This window comes from Alosa sapidissima, chromosome 20 (genome assembly GCF_018492685.1).
Source record: "Alosa sapidissima isolate fAloSap1 chromosome 20, fAloSap1.pri, whole genome shotgun sequence".
NCBI lineage: Eukaryota > Metazoa > Chordata > Actinopteri > Clupeiformes > Clupeidae > Alosa > Alosa sapidissima.
Window position 1 is genome coordinate 21195387 of NC_055976.1, and position 25120 is coordinate 21220506.

General features: G+C 41.2%; 2 protein-coding genes across 9 annotated transcripts in view; both read right to left on the reverse strand.

Moving 5' to 3' along the window:
- stox2b (storkhead box 2b) overlaps positions 1-3067 on the reverse strand; it is a 61897-nt gene extending 58830 nt beyond the window's left edge. The window contains exons 1-2 of one of the 4 annotated variants that reach the window (XM_042075363.1): positions 2583-3067; positions 1985-2332 (exon numbers count right to left, since the gene is read on the reverse strand). In XM_042075363.1, coding sequence (XP_041931297.1) covers positions 1985-2312 — 328 coding nt within the window. In that variant the 5' untranslated portion in view covers positions 2313-2332; positions 2583-3067. Of the gene's footprint in view, positions 1-1198; positions 1221-1984 lie in introns of those variants that run through there. The other 3 variants (XM_042075369.1, XM_042075364.1, XM_042075370.1) reach the window with 3 other exon arrangements.
- A 151-nt stretch (positions 3068-3218) lies between these two features.
- Positions 3219-25036, reverse strand: LOC121694969 (solute carrier family 22 member 5-like). 5 transcript variants are annotated; one of them, XM_042075414.1, is made up of 12 exons: positions 24803-25034; positions 24385-24478; positions 17372-18233; positions 16561-16664; positions 13848-14002; positions 13223-13394; positions 12744-12879; positions 12376-12470; positions 11775-11989; positions 9719-9901; positions 3777-3912; positions 3219-3688 (listed from the first exon to the last, which is right to left on the reverse strand). In XM_042075414.1, the coding sequence occupies exons 3-12, from the start codon at positions 17735-17737 to the stop codon at positions 3625-3627; spliced, it is 1626 nt and encodes a 541-aa protein (XP_041931348.1). In that variant the 5' UTR covers positions 17738-18233; positions 24385-24478; positions 24803-25034; the 3' UTR covers positions 3219-3624. The 5 variants fall into 5 exon arrangements, with proteins under 5 accessions (XP_041931348.1, XP_041931346.1, XP_041931347.1 ...); XM_042075412.1 differs by having other exon boundaries at positions 24790-25034; XM_042075413.1 differs by having other exon boundaries at positions 24385-24572; positions 24790-25034.
- Between the last annotated feature and the right edge of the window lie 84 nt (positions 25037-25120).

Here is a 25120-nt window from a genome sequence, read left to right on the forward strand (position 1 = left end):
TAGTCCTTCAACCATAACCCATGGCCGGCATATAATACGACAAATAATACAGTGACACAGAAGCAATGTGATGGGTGAAGCCGACTCCACTAGGGTTCCACATTCCCAAACCCAGGAACAGAAAGCAGAAGAGCCCAAGTCATAGCACTGTCAATAGGTCAGGGCAAGAGCCGCAACTACCAAAACTGAAGTAAGCAATTGAATGAGTTTATAAAGGGAGGGCAAAGTTCCCCAGTGCTCCGCAGAGCAGATTACTTGCTCCTGACTAGATTCGAATGGAGATTAAAAGATCGTCATAAACTCATTACAGGGGGGCTCTCACCGAAACACTCTCCGGCTGGTAATTAAATGAAGAAAGGGAGGATTGTGTGGCCTTCAAAGCAAACACGCTGAGAATGTCATGCCTCAACAGCAGGGGCAAGTCCCCCCCCCCCCCCCCCAACACACACACACACACACACACACACACACACGCACAGACACACACACAACCTTATATTGAGGTCAGTTCCGTTCCACAAGATGAGGCAAACACAATGGTGGAAGACACAGGCAATTCCACCTCTCTGCCCATGGTCGCCGCTGAATCCCGGACCCTGCTGCAGCGGAAGGCAGCTCTCACAGGCAAAATACAGCACACAAGAAACACACACGTACACACACAAAATAGCTCAAGAGAAGAGAGCATCTCATTTCCCTCCCTCTCTCTTTCACTCACATCTTCATATCCCTCACTCTCTCTTTCACTCACATCTTCATATCCCTCACTCTCTCTTTCACTCACATCTTCATATCCCTCCCTCTGTCCTCTCTCCTCCTCTCTGTTCCCTCCTTCCCACAGCATACAAAGAGGCTCAGCAGCACCAGCTGACTGATCTCAAATGAGCAAAATAAACACCGGCCTCATACAAACGGACAATACCGCTATTTTAAGGGACATGTCTGTAGGGACCAAGCCACAACGCTGTGTACAGTAGGAGAGAAAGTGTATGACTCATGGCGTCTTCTGCTCTGATTGGTGCACATAAAGAACGGAGCTATCATCCCACATAGCAGGGCTCGGGCCACCTCCGTCCTGCATTACTTAAGAGTCTCAACTTGGGGGTCGCAAGACTTTACACCCATTTTGCATTCCATTAGTAGGCTATTACAAACACACACAGCTATAAAGACAGCATTTTTGTTTCCAAACACCAACCTGATCACTCTGGGGGTCGGGACTGAAAAAAGGTTGAGAAGAACCACTGAGTTAGAGTTTTATGATGTAAGCCTAGCACTTTTTTTGTATGGTCTTACTGTTGGGCCTAGAACCTGTAATAAAGTTGATATACTAACAGCAGTGCCCTGGATGAAGCTGTGAATGGCAAAGTCTATTGGCTGTTCACAAGCAGATGTTGAGGAGAGAGGAGTTATGTGAGTGTTGTGTTTTATTCTGATGAGGTGGTGTTGAAACCCCAATCATGAATGACAAAAAACTTTAGTGACATAGCAGAGCAAGCACACAATGTTTTACTTTCTGTTCCATTAGATCTCTCAGCCATCTTAGAGACACTGTCACCAAACATGAGGATAAATTGTTGTGTCCAAATGTTCAGTAGGCTACAGATAGGCTACAAGCTATACTTCACAGAAAATTGTTGTGCAAATATTATTTTTGCCAATTAATCTTTAAGAAAATGTAGCCTAAAAAATGAATGTTAATGACTGAGGTCTACTTTACAGAAAATCAAAATAATTAATTCCAGTAAAATAGCCTACAAAATAAACACAGAGGTCTCCAATAGAGAGACCAATACAGTCAAATAAAGCGGTTTGTAGTGTGGGGCAAATGCAAAGGCTAATTTGCATATTAAAATACGTGGCGGTATACTACTGCAAAAGCTAAAATGAGAGGGAAATATGACGAATAAAAAAATTCAAGCTACGTGAACACTGTACAGCAGCACCTAGCTGTCACAACAATCGTGGCTTACGCAAGGCTTACCCAAGTACTTTATATCGAAGCCTTGCGGCGGTTTCAGAGTTCGCCTCATCCAGCCTTCTCTTAGAACCTCCAGGTGATCCTCTTTGCCTTGGATCAACAGCACGTGTTCGTCAATCCAGCCAAGGAAAAACGTCTCAGCTATGGCATCTGATACCATTTTATTCCAAAAATGTTGCATGTTTTCTGATTTGAAATCCGCGAATATCTCGTAACCTGTGTGATGATGCGGCGGGGCGTCGCTCTCGGTAACACCTGGCGAGTCATCCCCTCCTGTCCGCGCGAGCACAATGGCAAGAGAATGGGGCGCGATCTGTAAAAACGGCTCCATTCTCGTGTTTTGTTGGTAGCCTAGGGAAATATTCGGAGAAAGACAGCACCGTCGAGTCCTTTACCACAATCCTTTGTTCCGTAATGAAGACATGGTATCGGTGAGGATTAGCGTCGGAAACTAAGCTAATCATTTGACTTGACCATTGACTCAACAGTGCTATTCAATACATTTGACACGAACATCTTTCTATTATGCCGTCAATGACCAATATAGTGGAAAATATATTTCTTGACAGAGGTAAACAACTGCACTGAATTGAAAAGTCACCTTTCTGAGGTAAAACTCCCCCGCGTTATTCACCTATTGGGCACACCATCTCCGCGCATTGACAATGGCATCCTCGACAGACCCTGGGTGTCCACCGAGGCAAAACAGCCAATGTCTTCAAATGATCGAATCTTCGGTGGTCTTCAGTCTTGTTGAGTAAATGCCCCTCGAATGTCAGCACAAAGACAAAGAATTCCGTGACCTTGCTTTTAAAATGTGTCGCTGGAAGGTTAGCCTACCTGAGCGAAGTAAAGCATCGCTGCTTCGTTTCTCCGCTCCCTACGCTGCTGCTGCAATGGCCTCGTAACTGTCCCCTCCAGGTCGCCCCTCCTCGCTGTCGAGTGCTAGTGTGTGGTTTACATGTTTCCACAAAGCCCGCCTCCGTGTTTATCATAACACCACCTACAGGTAGGTAGCATTCACTACGACTACATCGGCAGGCTCAGCTCAGCAACAGGTTCAGCTGAACAGGCTACAATTGTTGTTTAGTAATGACACGTTGTTTGTTTTGTTTTAATGTAGTCACATAATTGTATTGTATTTCAGTGAGTCTGAAGAAGACGGCTATCAGTTTGTCAGAGCTGTCAATGTTACCAGCATTTTACGTATCAAAAAAGAGTCGTGTGTCCATGCGCGTCATGTCATGAATGATTTAAGAATTTCACAGAAGGCCAGGACAACAGTTGCATTTAGATTCCAGAAAAATGCTGAAAGAAAATTACTTGAACATAAACAGCACATGAAAAAAAAAATTGTAAACATGGATATCATGTCTGTTTATAACGTGTTACCATACAAATCTATAGCTGAACTCACCTGAAAACTAAGAAATATATTTATAACCTCTAGCTCTTGAGGTGTCTGGTAGGCTATGCAAGAAAATAGTTTACAACACGCAATGTTCTCCCATAAGACATAACTCTGTTGCAACTGCCATTTTCAGTTCCTATATCGAATTGCTCTGGAGTTTGACAGTTCGATGATCTGATCTTGCTAGATAGGCTCCATCTAGTCACATTTATAGATACAGAGTGTATCTCCATCAAAGATGTCCATCTTCTTCAGGGAGTTTCTTTTCAGCAGGTGGTTTACATTTTGTACAAAACCTAGAAAATAAGTAAAAAAAATTAAAAATATATATTTTTTTTAAATTGAAAGGGCACACAAGGGTGTGTGTGTGTGTTTCACACTCACCAGTTTAAAGTCTGCACTTCTGATACTTGCTGTGGGAGGGGCATTCCTCCTGTCTCAGGTAAGAGGATGCTCAACAGACCTGCCACCAGTGTCATCAGTCCCATTACAATGTATGGAAGCGTTTTGTCATAGACACCTGAGAAAAGACCATTCAGAAAGGCTATAAATTATACATTACAAGGCAGAACAACACAGCCAATACAGTCCCTTCTTCTCTAATCATTCAATGACAAGGCAAGATATTCTTCATGTCACCATTTCATGTTCAAGATTTGATCTGCTGCTAACCCAAAGCTCATCAGTAGTCTAGAGAAGAGTCAATGGGCCATTTACCGTGTGTCGAAGACGTGTGTCATTGATGCACGGTCACAATTGATCACACGGTCACCACCTGAATGCCATGTTGATGATGCAATTTTCATCACGCGCCACATGTGATAGACGCAGGACGCAGTACGCAGTATATATACTCTTTTGATCCCGTGAGGGAAATTTGGTCTCTGCATTTATCCCAATCCGTGAATTAGTGAACACACAGTGAGGTGAAGCACACACTAATCCCAGCTCAGTGAGCTGCCTGCAACAATAGCGGCGCTCGGGGAGCAGTGAGGGGTTAGGTGCCTTGCTCAAGGGCACTTCAGCCGCGCCTACTGGTCGGGGTTCGAACCCTCCGGTTACAAGTCCGAAGCGCTAACCAGCAACCCTCCGGTTACAAGTCCGAAGCGTTACTTTTCCTGAGCAAACTGCTCCAGCTGTCTCTGGTTTGAAGGATGCTTTCTGAAGACCACATGTTTCAGCTTTTAAAGGGACACCAGGCAAGCCTGATGCTTTTTCTCTACGAAACTCCCCCTCGCTCGGTCTGAAGCTCTTTTCCTTTTCTTTGCGTCTTCCGTCAAGGGTTTTCGCTGCTTCTTCGCTGGCTCTGCTATTATACACACGTTTGCAACAATCTCTAGCGTTTCGTTAGCCTGCCTCTGTGCTGTAAACTGATCCTGCTTCGGTCGGCGGGTAGGATACACCGAACTTGCAAGTGGGATATTCTTCCTACAGGCAGTAGGGGCGGGCGAGAGAGCCTTCATTCGCCCCGTAATGAGTCATTTAACCATATACCGACTTATGAAGATGATTAATTTACACGAAAACGTTGCCTGGTGTCCCTTTAAATCAGGGCTCATACAAGACCACTTATTCCTATGTTTTTGTCTTACACTGTTTTTGCCATATTAGAGTATTTGTAAAATAAACAATTTCAAACTTTTTTCAAAACTTTTTTTGCTTTACATACCAAAGGCATGTAGCTATATGTGAGATAATTGCTTTTAACTTTATCACTAATTAAGCATTAAGCAAATTTTTCAATGAGCTGTAGGGGTCCCGACAGATTTGGCCATGACTGTATTGACCCTTGACCCTGTATATGACCTTTCTGAGGCAGAGTCTTGCAATTGGCTCAAACCTAAAGCTGTAAGGGTCATTCAACGATAACGATAACTATTGTTATTCTATTAAACAGACTTTGTTTATCGTTGTTCAGTGTGGACGCTTTTATCTCTAGCTTTCTTTGTCTTCCATCTAGCCATCTTACATGCTGATGCTGACACTGCTTTCACACAACACTCGTTTTCCCTTTATGTTTCGTAGGCTATTGTTACACATTTTTTGCTTAACCTTAATAAAAAATCTATTTGAATATGTTGTCCGTCTCTCTGTATGTTGCGGTCTGTGAACGAGCCGGCCGTAACAGTGTATATGTCTGTTTCCTGTACTTTTGCCCGGGCAGTAGAGACAGGAGTTTACACACAGCATAACTCCCTGTCTTCTGACTGACTTATACAGCACTGAACCCCAACATGGAAGAACTCCTTCACCCACACACACACACAGAGGAACTCCTTCGCCCACACACACACACACAAACACACACACACACAGAGGAATTCCTTTGCCCACTCCAGAGGTGTCTCAGGTGTCCTCAGTCAACACCACAGCACTCTGATGTGTGCAAGTCGAGAGGTCAGACAGTAACTCGAGAGGGTAGCCTCTATCGCGTGCTTCAATTTTGGACACTACCCAGAGGCAATAATATGTGAACCAACGTAAGGCTCTCATCTTTCATCTCTTGTCACTTTAGGTAACAATACTGGGTTAAAATGTGACACTTGGTACTTTCAGATAAGTCTTGTTAAGACAGATGGTGTGCAATGATGTAGACAGTGATAAAAGTTAAAGGAGTACCTCCTGATTTGGAAACAATATCTAGTAAATCCGTCAGATGTATATATCATCTATAAATCTGAAATATGTGCGTGAGTTAATTGAAACAGGCCATAAAAACGGATACTTCCCAGGCACTAGGCATGGGGCCAATTCAGTACTTCTGACTACAGGTAAAATATGCACCTGGTTTATGTCTTTTGCACGGATCAGGTTACCGTCTGAGTTTGTCTTAGGTCATATCCCTGAGAGGGAACTGTAACAAACGGAAATATTGCATTTCACCCTGGACAGCGAGAACAAGTTTTAACACCTGGGTTTGTGCAAACCCAGCTCGTTTACAGAATGAGAGACTAAGAGATGGAAACAGCTGACCTTTTGCTCTAAAATGCTATATTCACAAACACACATACACACACACATACCATATTTACCAGCAGTTAAAGCTGCAGTTGGCCAGATTTTTTTGATCATATTCACTGAAACCTACACTATGCTCCGACAGAACATATATCAGCCGGTTTTAGAAAAAAATCCGCACTTCTACCTCCACCTAGAGCCTGTTTTTTGTTTTGCAAAAATCCACAGCTCCTGGTTCTTCTGGTCCAATCAGAGCAGGGGTGTGTGAGATCTGACCGTCAATCACAGTCTGGTGCACTGAAGAGCACAAACTCGATGAGAGAGTGCTCGGTGGTAGTGGGGGAGGGGCATGAAAGTTGTAAACATTTTTGTAAATGAGAGTTGCATTTTGTAAACAGAGTTGCAAAAATTTTGGCTAAGTCCCCTCAATCTGTCAGACTTGCTAACTGCATTTTTAAGTGTTGTGTGTTGAAAACTTTCCTTCTAACGCCTCATGCAGACATGCTGCTAGTAGGAGGTGTCCATCACTTTTAACCCTGTGGTTAGCCCAGCTATTTGTGCCTTGAGTCATGAGGGTGGACCTGTAAGACCAACACCTTTAAACGTTAAATTGGCCAGCGCTTCGCTCACTGTTCATCGTTTGTCATCTCAAAAGTTACAATTATTTTAACTTTGTCATTTTGTGTCGCCATTGGCTCTTTCGCCTGTAAACGCTGAATTATATGAACATTCTTTTGTCGCGTAGTCTCTTGCAATGTGAATAGCACCTGAAGCAGGGCCGGCCCGAGGCATAAGCGAACTAAGCGGCTGCTTGGGGCCCCCTGCCCCAATCGAGTTTCTTTCTTTCTTTTTTTTTACATAATAAATAACGTAAACAAGTGACATCAATGAATGAATAAATGAAACAATTAATAATTCAAAACAAGAAAATTCTGATTTCATGATCAATATGCCTGCCTACCTCTACTGTGTCTGCCAGCCTTTGAGTCACGCGCATAAACTAGACACCTCGGGTGCATAGACAATTCGTGCAGACACTGCATCAAGTTCAAAAATCGGAAGAGACGGTAATGTTAAGAAAAGTCACAAAAAAAGGACGTATCCCTCTGGTGCCGAAAACAGTAAGAAGAAAATGACAGAGGAGGAGAAAAACGAGCAAGATACAGGTATGTTTGCATGATTATTTACAGTATGTTTTATTTACAGTATGTTTTGATCTAATATAAGCCATCACCAGAGCTAAATCCCCGCCATCAACAGAGAAATGTCTCCCATTAATATATATTTATCTAGGTGTATTTCAGATGTCAAAGATATTGGGATTGTTTTGGATGTTCAATCAAGCATGTACCCTAGCCATAGGTGGGCTTATGTTGTAAATTAAAGTTAGCTAGCTGACTGACTGAAGTGGACATTAGCACTACAGTAGCTACATGAAAACGTAGCTGAAGGCAAATTTACCACAGAGGGATTGTTTCTGATTTCGCACCTGAAAGTGTTGATAGTTTATTACTGTTCTATAATATGTGACATAGTGGTAAGTCTGATAGCAACAGCAGGCTAAGCCCAGGCTCCCAGTCCCAACCCACTGACTAGCGCGACTCTGGGCATCGGTAACGTTCCAGCTTCATAGGCAAAGATGGAACAGTACGTGCGCTCTGCTCTAAGATCTTTGGAGAGAGATGGTAGTGTTTGAGAAAATATACCATGTTGGGTGGGGAGACTTCTGTGATGGAAATAAACTTACATTTGATTATGTGGCAAGTGAGTGGCAAGTGATGTAGCAGTGCTACCCTAATATTTAGGCTGCAGTAGATCACCATGTTAAGCGTTACTTTTGATTATGCCTCATTTGCCAATAGAATATTAATTGTTACATGTGGAATTGCTTGTTGATGAGTAAGTAGTGATAGCAAAATAAACTCATTCTGCTCGATCAAATATGCAGTTATGCAATATATATTTTTTTTTTCAGAGACACTGTTGAAGTACTTTGGAGCACATCTCTACCACTAGGCTACCTAACTCTACCTCATCAAGTGTCTGCCTCCATGGCTGATGACACAGAAGGTGAGGTTTTCTTGATGGCAAATGGTTACATAGCCTGTTAATATGACATGACACATTTAACATAGTTTTTGTTTTATTTATTTATGTATTTATTTAATCATTGCAGGTTTGTCCACTGCAGAGTTGCAGATACCTGAAAGCCAGAAACGAAGTAGGAATAAGTATCTATTTTTTGGGACATTTTATTTTTGATTATTAATGTTTGTCTATTTTGGTTTTATTTTGTAGTTGAAGATTGCTCATTTAATGCACATTTGCGGATTTGTTCTGCAAATCTGTTGAAAAACAAGTCATTAAACGGATGTACTTGTTTACAACAAATACAAATGCTGTTGTATTTTGTTATTTGTCAATTCAACTTCAGTAAACCACCCTTAGTGCTTCACTTTGAATATGAATGTTTCTGAATATGAATCTGTGATTTTAGTACCCTCTAAAAGGTGACAGGGTTGGTGTAAATAACAACTAATACATTGGTTTACCAAGCACATGGGGCCAGAAGTCTAGAGCGGAGCCCCAAAACATTTTTGGCATGTGAGCAAGGATGGATTACTGAATGAGCCTACCGAGTCCTTATGCATCTGTGTCCAGGGGGACAGTAGTTCATAATCAGTCACTGTATTAATACATAACCTCACTGTATTAATTTATAATATGACATTATAGTGTGAAGTTGTCAATTAACGCCAAGCACAGGTGACTCTGCGTTGTGGGAGGGGGCCCCCAAATCAAATTCTACTTAGGGCCCCCAAAAGGCTCGGGCCGGCACTGACCTGAAGAAACAAAATGTAGAAACACAATAACGGCTTCAAACTCATGTTGATGCCACACTGACTTATGGGAGATGACAATAGGAAGAAGGGAATCTGGTATTGCATTATGTAACGCTGTTGTCATGAATAGGTGCATGACCCCTTCTTGTCAGATTTAGACAAATTTGGTATACCCAGTAGGCTATGTTGAAAATGGGTACCCAGTACCCAGTGTTTCCTTCATAGAGGCTCCACTTAATGCACCTTTGCCTCCTAAAGAAACAGACCACATGACAACACATAGAGAGAGGATGGAGACCAGAGACTTTCTAATGAGGAGACACAGCACTCAAACAATCCTCCATAGAAATGCATGGGGTTGGTTTCTAACGTCAATACACATATCCTGCTCCTTCCTGTATGTCTCCCAATTCACTTGAATAGGCAAATAGCTGGCCAAGATGGCTGCCGGAATTTGATAGCGATCAGAGCTTTATACCATGACGGAGGTGACGTGAGGTGAGCTCTGCCCTGGGCACTACTCACCTAAGAAAGGGAAAAAGGGAGCAGCGGTGCTCCCAATCTTGGAGGCCATAGAGCAGATCCCTATGCCCATCGCCCGCACCACTGTGGGGAACGTCTCCGCAGCCGAAATGTACAGCACTGACAAGGAAGCCGTGACGCCAAACTTAGCAGCCATGGCCAGAACCACACTTAACACACTGTAATCTACGGAGAGTAGAGTTGACAGGACAAATGAAGGTCAGAAACAAAGACACCACAGTAAATGTTCTCTATTGCAATTAATGGAAACAATTGACTGATTAGTAGATTATGAGGTGCAGATTGGTTATCAGTCTTTCTGTGGTTTTCTATGGCCATATTAGAAGTCAGAAAAGGTGTCATGCATTATTTTTTTTATGCAGTAGGCCTAGGAAAGTCTGCAGAGTTTTTGATGCAGATTTGAAAATGGCTGATTAAGTAGTTCAAAGCTCATTTTCAACATACCAAGCTTAAACAGAGAGTCTCTCCAGACCATAATAAACATTTTGGGGGGAATTCTCCCATGTGTGTAAGTCAAAGAAAGTTTGTAACTATACACACATTTCACTCTGCGCGCTTCTTATGTATACAACTCTTGATTCTGCAATGGCTTAAGCACTTTTCCAGGTAGGTGCTCCGGGGGACTGTATAGTCGAGCGCCACTACAAGGTGAAACAGCATATTGCTCAATGTTGGCAGTAGACCTAGTTCTAAATACATGTAGTTTACACAGAATGTTACAAATTAACATTACAATTTTGATGCTTAAAGGTAAACTATGCGGTATTGGCAATTTCCTTACTGTTTTTTTTTTTCAGTTTTTGCTTATTTTTCGCTTGCTCTGTCACGACGAATGGCTGAGAAACTCCATCGCTACCTTTTTCTAGCTGTGCCTGGCGTGTATGTGTATTTAAATGCAGTAAAGAAATTCGTTACACTCGTTAGTCTATACTTCCTGACACTGAGGCCGTTGGTCCGCTGGCCCACAGTTGCAAGGGTGGTTTTTCCGCTCACAGGCGCTAGGGGGAAGCGAGACGGCCACCATTCAACCAGAAAAAGTCATATAACCATTCCAATGACTCTGAAGCTGGTAAATGAAGGTAAATTAAGCTAAAAAACTTGCATATTAAGCTAAAAAACCTGCATAGTGTGCCTTTAATATGCTAATACAGCTTCATGTTTTCCCCCATTACAGTGTCACACGGTGGCACGGTGACATTACCTTATCCATGAGGCTACATTGTTAAATAGTGAAAATCCCGTTATAATCACCCACTTTGGATATTAGAGTTTACCAACTGTGCATCTTTAGTTTAAACTTGATGTGAAGTCATAATCCCAGAGCCTGACTGTTCGGATCTGTCCATTTCTTTCCAATTTGACCGAAGTCATCCATACATTTGCACATGTAGAAGCTAGGCTATACCAGCTAGCTTAACTGTGCTTGTGGAACGCATTATGAGAAGCGTCGGGCTGCCATTGAAACTTTCTTTCTCAACAGTGAGTTTTTAAATTATGGATCTACACACCTCAGGCACATCTTGACTCAACAAACCTCAAAGCAAAAGTAACATTTTGTAAAGTCAATTTTTGTTTAGGCTATGTGATGACACACTATTTTACTGTTGGCCTTTGCTATTCAGTTCACCATGGTTACGTTTTCAAAATCAAAGACTGGTTTGTGTTCTTTCTGGATTTAAATGTCATTCAGAAGGTCAATGAGAAAGTCCACGTTCCACGTTTTCATATCAGCCTAAATTAACAAGGTGGTGGATCTGGCTCTATTTTAAATAAATCACGCCTCTTTCATAAGGCCGCCTTGATTTCAAACTTATGCGCTGTGGGTGTGACAGAAGCAAGGATGGGAGAATACGCGTTACACAGAGGTGCGTAACTGAAGTGCACGCGATTTACGCACAAATGGGAGAATTCCCTCCCTGTGTAATCTGTGGGAGGACAGAGGTGCACCAGCGTTAAAACAGACTAGTATATTTTGTACATAGATGCAGATACTGTCTGTAATACTTCCACTGTAACTCACTGTCAGCCACCAACTTACCCTGAGGCACAAAGTGGATAAGACACAGCACCAGGCCTCCCATGAGCATCGGGACTGTGACGACGGCTCTCCGGGGCACCAGCTTAAGGAGGAGCCATGCTACGACGTAGGCCACAATCTCCACCAGTGCGGACAGGAAGCAGTTAAGGTAGGGGTCTCCATTCATGTTCGGGGTATTCAAGGACAGGCCAAAGTAGCTGATGGTGATGATGAACCTGAATGTAATTAGAGCGGAAAAAAACATGATAATGATGGCTGTGTAAATTTAATTAAAGGATTGATTTAAAAAAATAAGAAAATAACACTTTCCTATTTACAAATAACAAAATGGAGAATGTAATGAAAGTGGTATCGACACCCCCAAAAAAATTCCATAACCTGCATCAAAGCATTTTTTGGTGAGCCTAAGTCTGGCACATTTACTGTAACCAACAGTCTGCTATACCAGCCCAAAACTGTCAGTTCAGATTCTAGGACAAACCATCATTATGGTCTTTCAACTAAGCATTGAAACATTTAAGCCATTTTATATAAGGAACATTACATGGTACATTCTAGCCACTCAACTATGCAACATTTGAGCCATTCTTTTCAGGCATACCAAACGACAGCATGCAGGAATGTTACATTCCTCATCTTGGAGGTTCTGACCAGGTCCATGTATGTGTATTGTACATCATGTGAATGGTCATTAGTCTGTGGGATTAAGCATTTACAAATTAGTTTCCCATAAGTAGCTATAATGCACACCATACACGTGACACACAATTACCTAAAACATTTTATGTCCATTCTTGGGAGAGCAGCTACTTTTCATTTTATTATTTTCACTCTGACAACAAAGTTATTGTATGTTATTGTCTGGCAGTGTACCTACTGATAAAATGTGTGCCTTACGTGTACTGCAAGTTTTCAATAATAGCAATGAGTGCCAGTAGGTGTGATGTAAAGGGAATAGACATTTCTCACCCCTTGCAGCTCATGATCTTTGAATATGAGTGCTGGTGCGGTCACTCTATTCTTCCTGGCTGCAGCTCGGACAATGGCCTCTGCCTCTTCAATGCGACCTTGAGCCAGCAACCAACGCGGGGACTCAGGAATCAGCCTGTCACAAAGCAAGGCATGGGAAGAGAGAGAGTGTGTGTGTGTGTGTGTGTGTGTGTGTGTGTGTGTGTGTGTGTGTGTGTGTGTGTGTGTATTTTTGTGTTATAGTCTACCATGCCATCCAACTTCTTTTAGAAGACTAAAAATTATGTGAATCAATAATACCCTTTGTCTTGCAGATAAATTATAGAATAACACCGTCATGTGATATGTATCTAGCATTTCCACACTCAGGTTTTGCAGTTACAAACATTTGAGTTTTTCGCCTCATCCTTGCTTTCTTCTCAATCTAGCCTCTGACACCGTTCACATTCCTATCCATGCATGCAATGACACTGTCTTACCACCAGAGGGGGATGTACAGCAGCCCAGGTAATGAGAGAACAGCCAGTAGCACTCTCCAGCTTCTGATGAAGTATGCACAGAGTGGGAGCACAGCGTACCCCAATGCATAAAACACACACACCCCCAGAGTGGAGAAGGTCACCCGTGATGACTTCCCCAGCAACTCTGAGCCTACGGGTTCATTAGAGCAGCAGAGGTTTATGGGGTAGCATTGTTAGACCCAAAGCAAACAACAGTCAGTATATTAGTCTAGTAGCTAGTCTCTATCACATCCACCTGAGAGCTGTTTGAGGTCAGTTGTAATCCAGCGTTATAATGGTACTTATACTGAAAACCACCATTGAGGATACAATGTGGAAATGTGAATTACACACAAAAGGATCTTTTTTTGTATTGGAGGGTTAAAAGTACATGTAGTCACTGTGTGCCATTTTTGCCTGTGTGCTATTTTCATCCACAAGGTCAGATAGCAGGGAACAGTCAATACTTAAAAGGGACTGAATCCCCATGCTTGGCATGCCTGCATGCTAAAACATGTGCTTTTGGTCATTCACATGATCTCTCCAGACATAACCGAGAGCCCTACTGATATAACAGAAACAGTGATATACTTTGAGTCTGCACCTAAGACGAAGGCAGCGACGTAGTTGGAGATCTGGCCAAGACCAACGAGGTAGAAGAGGATGCAGAACATCACCCAGCTGACAGAGAACACCTGCACGAGACTGAAGACTGTCTGCACCGCCATGGTAATGAACAGGGTCACCTTTCGTCCAAATCTGCACACACAGGAAAAAGAACTCACACCATGGGAGGAATTCATGGTTTTTCAAATGTATAATGATGCATGGATCAAACTAAGAGTTGACTTCATGATGTACCTAGTGGCATATCATCTCACCTCTTGTCAGTGTTGGTAACTAGGAAAGTGTGTTGCTTTTATTTCTGTCCTGGACACAAATATACACACAACAATTTTGCTCCCATTTTTCAGGAGTCAAAGTAAACCAGTCCAAGAGACATCTGTGTAATAATCAGGCATTTTTAATCAGTGCCCTTAAATACTTAGATATACAGCGGGGAAAATAAGTATTGAACACGTCAACATTTTTTTCAGTAAGTAGACTTCCAATGAGGCTATTTGCATGAAATTTTCACCAGGCATTAGTATTAACTCAGATAATCCACCCATATAAAAAATCCAAACATTAAAGTCCATAGGTAGAGTTATGTGTAATAAAGTGGAATGACGCAGGAAAAAAGTATTGAACACGCCTGCTGAAGTTTCTTAAATACTTTGTGGAAAAGCCTTTATTTGTAATGACAGTTTCAAGGCATTTCCTGTATGACTAAACTAATCAGTCACAGTATTCTGGTGTGAGTTTGGCCCATTCTTTTAAACAGATAGTTAACTTCCAAAACTGTTCAATTGAATTGAAGTCAGGGGCTTGATTTCCTTTCTCTGAAACCATTTGAGAGTTTCCTTTGCTGAATGGTTTGGATCATTGTCCTGCTGGAAGGTCTAGCCATGTCTCATCCTCATCATCCTGGTGGATGTAAAGATTCTCCCAGAACAAAATGACAACATTCATCATTCCTTCAACAAGTCTGCTAGTAATATGAGATGACAAACAGCCCACACCATGATGCCACCACCTCCAAACCTCACTGTTGGTAAGGTATTTTTAGGGTGATGCACAGTGCCATTTCTCCTCCAAATATGGGGTGTAGTATGACATCCAAAAAGTTACATTTTGCTCTTGCCTGACCAAAATACATTTTCTCAGTATTTCATAGGATTGTTCAAATGTTGTGTAGCCAACTTTCAACGAGCTTTGACATGTTTTTCTTCAGCAATAGAGTCATGCGGGATGAGCGTGCATAGAGGCCATCTCCTTTTAATAAACTTTTAAAAGGAAATCATGAAAGCAACAAAGACGAGGCTACAGGAGGTTGTGATTTGCGAGGTTATGCGGTTCCCATTATTGACCATTTTTAAACTCAGATTGGTGAGAGAGCTCTATAACATAGGCTACAGTTAAAGTAATTTGGAACTATAATAACAACACACAATTCATCATTTGTTAAGCATTAGTAAACTATTAGCAAATGGTTTGTTCATCATTTGTAAAGTATTACTCATACATTTCTCATTAGTAAAGCATTTGTACACAGTTATAAATGGTTTGTTCATAGTAAATAAGATATATCTAAAATATGTTCATAAATTGTTGTTAATACTTAATAAATTATGCAATAATATTTTGTTAGTGAAGTAATATTTCCATTATTTAACTGTTGTTACATACACATGTACTTATGGTAAGTTAGGGTGTGGATACATGTTTTATAAACCAATTCCTAATTGCCAAACGTTTAGCCCACAGTTCAGTGTTCACATAAATAACAGTGTGTTAAAAAAAGTAAAGAAAGTGCAAAATTGTTTTCAATTTCCATATTTCAAATGTAAGTCTGCATTATTTTTACAGGAATAGAGTACAAAGAAAAGGAATTTAGTCTGTTAGGTTAAAAAATAGCAGTGTTGCAACTTTTCTCTTCGAACTCAAACAGTTATAAACTGCTTTTTCCCCCAATTTTAACCTCACTTTAAATCATTGAACTAATATTTAGTTGCTGAACCATTGTTTTTTTTAAGTGCTGCACATCTGCGCTATAGCAGAGACTTTCTAATGAGGAGACACAGCACTCAAAAAATCCTCGATAGAAATGCATGGGGTTAATTTGTAACGCCAATATGGCCGTTGTCTACACATATCCCACCCCTTTCTCGGCAAAACGTTGACATGTGAATACATTGAGCCAATCATATGGTGTGTTGTGAAGACATCTTCCCAATCATGTGTTGTGAACCCGCTGCTGGAGCAAGATTGGTGTCGTGAAGCCTTGCACACGCGCATTTCTGCTGAATAGGATGCCCGATGAGTGCCCAAAAAGCATTGCTATATGACCGCCGAGGGGAGGGACTTTGGCTATAGTCAACTAAATTCTGGGACCTATGAACAGGTATTTTTGCCTAGAATGAACAAACTACATTCCACAGTTCCTGTTTTGCTTCAGAAACTGCATTTTTAAAGTCACGCCAGTTTTCAAAGGGGTTGTGAAATGTACTTAATTCATTCTAAGCAGAAATACCTGTTAAGCCAGGAGTTGGTTGACTGATGACAATCTGGATTGTGAAATAGTAAAAAAAAAAAATCCGCAAATACATGTTGGAAAAGCCCCTCATCTGTGCCCTGGCAACACAATATTCTGATATTGATTCCTAAATTTAACCAGATTAAAAAAAACATTTGAGAGAAAATCTCTTCCTCTGTACCTGTCGGAGATCTGACCAGACACAAAGGAGCCGCTCAGAACACCCATGAAAAACACAGACAGGCTGAATGGAACCTTCCAGGAATCCCCACACACAAGGCTCCACTGTAAATCAGGAACAGAGGCCACATGAAGTAACCTCATGTTTTACATTTCACAAAAACACCACACACCCACAAAGCACCATAACACACATAGACATCTCTCTCTCTCTCTGAGTGTCATGAACAGAAGCATACACATTTTTGAGTCTGATCGATTATCCAATTAAAAACTGGGACATGCTAAAAAAGACTTGCCTTTTCAGCTACGACTGAAGACTACTGTTTGTGGCCAAACATTAAGTTACATGACACATCAAAACACAAGCATAAAAGCTCCACTCCTCACAGGGAGAAAACATAACATCATGATGTTGAGCATGAAAACGTGACAGTTATGTTCAGTTGTTCCATGCCAAACCAAAGATGTTTTGATAAAATGTATATATTTCTCTTAACATTTAGATGTAAATGTAAAATATTTGACAAAGTGAAAAAGACTGAAAGCTGTAAGCTTTGTGTGATGTGTGAACAGTGGCTGGGTTAATTATTACCACACACAGCACCTTGCAGCTAAATCAACTAATTGTTGCCTAGCTTTAATAAATCATCTGGCAATACTCCTGGCAGTCTATGAGTAATTCACTAAGTTGTTGCAATGTACCAGTTTACAATCAATCTCAGCAGTTGTTCATTTGCCAATAAACAGGATGATGTGATCCCAGGACAGGGAGAGTACATTTCAAAGTAAACAGACCCTGTTCCTCTCACCTCAGTCACGATGGTGGACTGATACTGCTTTCTGTCAAAGTGCCATCCGTCCAGACAGCCCTCCGTGCTATTGCTGAACCCTGTCCCCGTGCTGTTTGCCCGCCTGTATCGCTGGCACCTGCTGAGAGCCCATTGTCCCCCTGCCCGCTCCTCCAGGGGCAGTGACGGACTCAAACTCAGATTGTGCTGTTGCCAGCTGGTGTCGAGGTGTGGCAGCTGGCAGTGATGGTCCGGTGTGTCGGCCAGGAAGACCATTGCCATGCCGGCATAGCCGTTGGGCACCGTGCTCAGACTTAGCAGTAGGAACATGGCTTTCTGGAATGCTCCCCATTCTCCAAGAAAGGAGGTGACCTCGTCATAGTCCATGGTGGCACGGCAACAGTGCAGCAGGTTGGAAGGGGCCCAACGAGGTCGAAGGTCATGGGTGAGAGGAGGCTAACGAGGACAGATGGCCAAACTCTCGTGGATAGTGACTCTCTCTAGTCATGCCAGGTGCATATCAGCAGGAAAATAAATCTCCACTCCACTGTGCACTGTGTGTTGGTAGTGGGGGTGGGTTCAGTGGGGCAAGGGGCGGGACAAGAAAGAAAAGTGCCAGGAGGAAGAGAGCCAGCAATTACCAGAGAGATAACTGGGGTGGAGTACTCGGGGGCGGGGGGGGGGGGGGTGTGTATGTGTGTTATAGCTCTGTACTATGCAACAGTGGGAATGTGTTTTCAATGGCTGCTTCTGCTCCCTTAATCCCCTTGCATTTGATGCCATCCGCCAACTGTATCCTGCATTGTCTATGTGTGGCGTTACCAAGAACTGGCAAGAAGTAGCTGACTACGCCACCCTAGTATCATAACCAGGGAACATGTTTCTGTCAATCAAAAGAATCAAGAGGCTCACAGGTTAAACAGGTAAAACCACATATGCCTGGGACAATTAAATGTTTTTATTTAACCACTTGTCCACTTGCAACTTGTTGTTGTCCTGTACACTTCTGAACACACTTCTGCTGCTCTTACATAACTTGCACCACTATGCCACTTGCATACTTAGGTCAAACAAAACTACCTCAGCCATTTATTGGCCTGACTTTTGCACTATTATATTGACTGTCTACTGTATGCACAATTTCTACCAAATTTTACTGCTCTTATTTCTTCATTGTATGTGCCTTCTTATTTTTACTTTTTATATTGTTTACTTGAATGTTATGTTTGTCTGTGGACCTAATTGGTAAAATATGTCTTGTCTCCACCGTGGGATAGTAGGAAACGCAATTTCGATCTCTTTGAATGTCTTGACATGTGAAGAAATTGACAATAAAGCAGACTTTGAACTTTGAACTAACCCTTTCGTGACCGTGCCGAACATTCCATTTTTGGTGCTGGATGACCTCCTCACACAAAAAAACCTTATTTCTTGAGTATAATACATACCATCAATGGGATATACATACCATTGTAATCAGAAGGATCAGTTCTATAAAATTATGTAAAATACATATGGTAATGTTGATCTAGTAATGAACAGTATTTGAAAATCCTCTCCATATCCGGAATTTGTCAAAATTCATTTTTATGTGAATTAAATTTTCATCATATTTCTCTACAAGATAGAGTAAAATATAGAGTGTATGAAATGTTCAGCAAGTTGTGGGCTATTAAACAAAAAAGACTGTAAGAGGAATATCATTAACCTTTCAAAAGTTATGATAATTTTAGTGATCAGTGTAAAAAAACGGGATTTAGAATGTTGACAGAATTCACATTCACTTTCTCACCAACAACATAAAAGTATGCATAAAAACTAATAATCAAGTCAGAAACAATGGTTTAGATGTATTTGGTCTATAAGAATAAACCATTTATTTGTATATAAGCAAATGCTACAATCAATAAGAATGACATTTAAAAAATAAAAACATACTTCCTGTATTACTGGTAAGGTAAAGTAAGTATACTGTATTCATTGAAGACCATCTCGGAAAAGAGACATAAAATACATTTGATTCAACAAATACAACTTCCTTATACAAATACAACTTCCTTATATAAATCAGTATAATATGAAAATTATATACATATATAAAATGTATTATTATTCATGAAAAGCTAGGAATACAATCAACATCACTCAAAACTCAATGTGTTCTAAACATTTGAAAGTAGATTACATACTTAGAACAAGCCTGTGGAGAATAAACACATATACACACAAACTCATACCACACACACACACACACACACACACACACACACTTACAGAGGAGGATAGGGAAAGGTGGGGTGGGGAACCTGAAGGTTGAACACAGAAGAGCTATGACTCATTACTAAACGCATCCCCTTTTTGCAGAATGCCAAATCTGACAGCAATTTCAACGGAAATGCCTACCAGCTGTAGTGATAGAATTTGGAGAAAATCTTTCTGGTTGTAGCTACCAAACCTAGGTTCAACACCAGATTCTGCAATGCATTGTCAAACTTGAAATAACAAGAAGCTACTGACAACGGCAATGTCAATGGAGAAAAAGTGCTTTCTGGTATTCTGCGTTTTTTGGAGTACACAATATGTATTCATCATTTGGTCAATGTCCCCTGATCCCTGCCAAGACTTGGTTCCCCAGTAGCAATGGATATTAGGGAGGGAAGTGAACCCCATGTAAATGATCAATCCCAGAAACCTGTGACAAAATCTTCTGGGGTCTTTGTCCCATGCCCCTGCACTGTTTGCATACAATTGCCTACTAAGCACAAGCTCCCATTCCTTCCGGTTGGTAAAACCACATATGCCTGGGACAACAATGGGAGTAAAAAAGAACATAACAAGTCTATTTCACACAGTTTTTTAGTCTGCACCATCCTACGCACGGCCCATAAATCTATACCTTCTTCCTCCATCCCCTCATGGTCTTCAGCATTGTGAGCGCAAGCTCATGAGCAGTCAGCTACCTCTTCAGGCTTGCGAGAAGGTCTGTGTAGGTCTTGTCATCCTCCATCTGAAACAAGAGCGAAATCATACAAATATCTTTATTAATGTAAAAAATAAAATCACAAAACTACAGATTTGTGCATGTATGCACGCAAAAGAAGAGGTAGCCTAAACTATTGAAGCATCCTCAGAATATACTCGAAATATTTCTAAATAGGCCTATGAAAAGTCATTGTATTACACATGGGTTTAGCTACCCTAAATCTGATTGCCTGGCTGGCATCAAGATAAAGACAAATTACATTTCGCCTAGTAACAAACTGCTGAAATGCCATAATGACATTTCTGACAGAATATGTGATTTCACATCATGTTTTCTATAACTAAATATTGAGGAGTTGAGCTTCATCTATTTCAAATCATGCCATCTTAGAAAATGTTGAGACAAGCACGCCTGATGTTTGTCATTTAGAAGTTAGCAAGCTAAAATAGTTCACTACTAGTCTGGCTAGCGCCACCACTTCTCAATGAGACGTGGTCTGGGAACCAAACGTTCATTTTCTCGTATTTGAAAAAAATGCCCAGATCCGTTTATTGGGTGCCACGGATGTCTATCAAATGCGTCTGTGCATAGCTCATCATCGTCTTGCTTTCCCCCCTGTTCTGTGATTGGTTCCCTATCTCAGGCGAAAATTTGCTCCATGGTCTCCAGACTGCCTTTGCAGCGTGAATCAAATCGCGCGCAAGGCAGCATGGGAACACCCAGGCTAGTTCACTACAGACAACAACCGGAGGAAAGGCAATAAGTTAATTACATTTCTGACAGAATATGTGATTTCACATCTTATTTTCTACAATTAACGTTACATATTGAGAGGAGTAAAAATATCGCTTAACTTATTTCATGTAAGAGAACGCAACTTAGAAACGATTTATTCAGCTTTGGTTTGCTATACTGTCTTGCCAATATAATGCTTATCTAACAAGCAAATTGGTACTAGAAAACAAACTTACCTACAGGTTATATACTAACAGGTTTTTTAAATGAAACTGTCAAATGAAAATAACTCACATCAAAAGCAAACGATAATATTGCAAGCAGTTCAGAATTATACAGTTAGCTAAAGTTGTGACGATGCACTAGCCCCCCCCCCCGCTAAGCCATAATGTTGACGCTGATGAGAAAGCATATTACTGTCAAATAACATGATTTAAGGACTTCAAATTAAGATAAACCATAACTAGAACCGATGTAAAAACAATATTACCTCAGCTTATCCAGCTGTGTGGTTTCCAGTCGAGGTAAACTCCAACTTAAGTGCAGGTGGCATCCGGCTGTCCACGTCAAATGCACCGACTCAAGTCAAAATATTTTTTCAAGACTCATCTTCAAGTATCCAAAACATTTCGCGCCATAAACCCCTTAACCAATCATATCAAATTGAAGCTTATAGAGCTGGTAAGTCCCGCCCATCCGCTAAACCCCCAGTGGACCTCTAGATTGAAAAATAGTCAATGCAAGTGAATGTGAGAAAATAATTATTTTCTGGTCCCGTTTGAATTGTGCCATGAATGTGAACATATGTTGTCTGTGAATTTTTAATATAATTTCTCATGTTACGAGTTTGACAGTATATTATATGATTCTTCGGCCATCAGTTGTGTAAAATCAGCATTACGGGGAAGATTTCAGAAATAAAATCAGTCATTGGACAGCTGAGATAGACGATTGGCCATTGTTACTTTTGTAACGAAATTAGAACGGGTTTTAACAAAGATTCTATAGTTAACTATGAATCATAAGACAATTCACAAATGGAACGAAATGGCACTAGTTCCGCGTGTCAAAACATAAACTTTTCTCTGAATAAGCAATAATAACATATACATATCATTTTGTATACTATTTTACAGTCATTGTGTGTGATGCCAATGAAACACTCTTTCGGACACGGAATGAATAATTTCATTTTGCCCGTTAACCGAGCTAGCTCTAGCTACGTTCTAGCCATAGATATATATACTGACTGTCAGTATATATATCTATGCGTTCTAGCTAGCGAACACAGTAAACGGAAAGTGAATGGGAATGTTCGCTAGCTAGCTAGCAGCTAAGAACTTTGGTTAAACTTATATATTGTTGCAAACAAACCTGAAATAACATATGTTCAGCAACTTTGTGGTAGTCTACTAGTTCTAGCAAAAATATGTTAGGTTAGTTTATCAACCATCTCTGAGTCTAGAGCCTCTGAGAACAGGTGGCTGTGCACCACAGCTTTGAGAAGACAGTGACAGATCACGAACAAAGCTATTTTTGTCTTTATTTGTTTCGTTGGAAAATACCATTTCAATGTCGGAATGTTAGGGACATGTGGCTTCTAGAAAATTGTTTCAAAACTTACATCGCTGAATGTTGGTTCTAAGGGATTGGTCATATTGCGTGAAAATGTTCATTTCTCCCATAGGAATACATAGACACTGGACCTCCCGCTAGACTCCTAAATGGGCGTGACAGCTTCGAACCCCACGTCACAACGTGCCAGAATTTATGGTCTCGCTTTATCAACCGTCTCTGGTTTTAAGCACATAGGATGGGGAACAAATAGAGTGGTGAAGTCCCGCCCCTTCCGTTTGCCTCCATGGGACCTATCTTTCAAAAAAATTTGAACGGCAGTCTATGGCGAAAAAGAAATTATTTTCTGGTCCCGGTCGACTTGTGCCTTGAATTACCCATATGATGTTTGTCAATTTTAAAGACAATTTTTCATGTAAAGACATTTGCAGTTTGTTTCGTAACTATTGAATTACAACATTGTGAAAGATCGTAATTCCAACGACTACAAACCCATCAGTCGCGCTAGTGACGTTAGCTCATTCACAGCCACACTAGATTGTACAAGCATACCAGCAACAGGTCTTAATTGGGCTTTCCTTGCCGAAGAAAATACCATGAGTCAGAGGATTAAACACATCAGGTAAGTTGTATTCGTCCATAGACTGTACATTACATACTGTTAAGTGACATAGCAGGCAGCAAGATGCAACCGTTAACTAGCATAACGGCTCTTATCGTTTCATTACGTTGGTGACGTACATCGTTCGAGACGAGAGATGTAGTCCACTGAGTGGATTCGGACAAAACCAACATAACTTTTGAAGTCTATCGAACAACAGTACTTTCTTGACGTGAAAAATTATCTTTTAAAAATTCACACACATCATATGTGAAATTTGTGGCACAATTCAAACTGGACCAAAAAATAATTGTTATCTCTCCATTAACTCCCGTTCATAATTTTTTGAAAGATAGGTCCCATTGACCGGAAGTAGAAGGGGCGGGACTTCACCACTCTATAGAGTGTCCCAGTGACTTCCGTTTTACTTCCGCTACAAGGGACCCATCTTTCAAAAAAATATGAACGGGAGTTAATCATAGAGGAGTTAATGGAGAGATAACAATTATTTTTTGGTCCAGTTTGAATTGTGCCACGAATTTCACATATGATGTGTGTGAATTTAAAAGATAATTTTTCACGTCAAGAAAGTACTGTTGTTCGATAGACTTCAAAAGTTATGTTGGTTTTGTGCAAATCCGCTCAGTGGACTACATCTCTCGTCTCGAACGATGTACGTCACCAACGTAATTAACGATAAGATTAGCCGTTATGCTAGTTAACAGTTGCATCTTGCTGCCTGCTGTCACTTATCAGTGTACAGTCTATGGACGAATACAACTTACCTGATGCGTTTAATCCTCTGACTCATGGTATTTTCATCGGCAAGGAAAGCCCAATTAAGACCTGTTGCTGGTATGCTTGTACAATCTAGTGTGTCTGTGAATGAGCTAACTTCACTAGCGCGACTGATGGGTTCAAATTTTTTTGAAAGATAGGTCCCATGGAGGCAAATGGAAGTAAAGACTGGGACACTCTATTAAGAGAAACCTAGACTGGAAGGAAAGAGCTGTAACAAGACTAAGAAAATATTAATTTATTATTAAAAAAAAAAAAATGTACAACAATTTTGTGCCCCATAGAGTGGGAAGGTAACAAAACATAAGACAGGACAATTAATTAGACGGGAACCAGGCTTACCATAGGGAGGCAGGCTATCCTGAAGAGAGGGATGTCAGAATCACACGTGGATATAGGAGACCGCAACCACCGCAACCCACACAGGTGAACAGTACTGGAAACACACACAGTGAAGCCACACATGCACTACAAACTAAAGACTCCCACCAACACCAGGTGACCAGCCTCCCCTGCAGCACCCCCTACTCCTGCAACACAAACCACAACCACAACAGACAACGAAAAGTACAGACAACAACAGTAATCACACCAGTATGCCCGGATGACACAGGCTGACCCTTATAGCCTAGATCTGGCTGACTTTCCCGTTACCACAATGAACACAAATAGAAACTAAATCAGACAGGCAAGACATTCACACAATAAGGCCGTGGCTAGCCATTCAAACGACAAATTCAGCCTCACCTCTACTGCATACCTGACCCATGGTGCAAGTCAAATTATAAAGAAACCAACCAGCTGTATCCACTGATTTACTAATGAACAGCCTTAAAGGCACATGTGCGCTATTTCAACCCGCTACATATGCAGTATGCACCTGGTCCACCATGTTGTTGACCCAGACAGTAAGGTTTTCAGGCTATACTGTGTCCGGGTTTTGTTGGGTAAATAAACTAATGTTAGAGCGTATTTTTTGTCTGAGGCTGCTGAAAAGGCAAGCCAATTATGGCTTATCAGTTATGGCTGAGGCGTTCCTTTATCTCATGGTGTCAGGCCTGAATTCATGAGATAAGGG

Bases quoted from the DNA above. Each gene is read 5' to 3' on its own strand.
- LOC121694969 (XM_042075414.1), bottom strand. From the start codon at position 17,737: ATGGACTATGACGAGGTCACCTCCTTTCTTGGAGAATGGGGAGCATTC. The intron at 16,665-17,371 runs GTGAGAGGAACA...CCTGATTTACAG, and splicing joins AGTCCACCATCGTGACTGAG to TGGAGCCTTGTGTGTGGGGA. The intron at 12,471-12,743 runs GTGAGAAATGTC...TTAATCCCACAG, and splicing joins AAGATCATGAGCTGCAAGGG to ACTAATGACCATTCACATGA.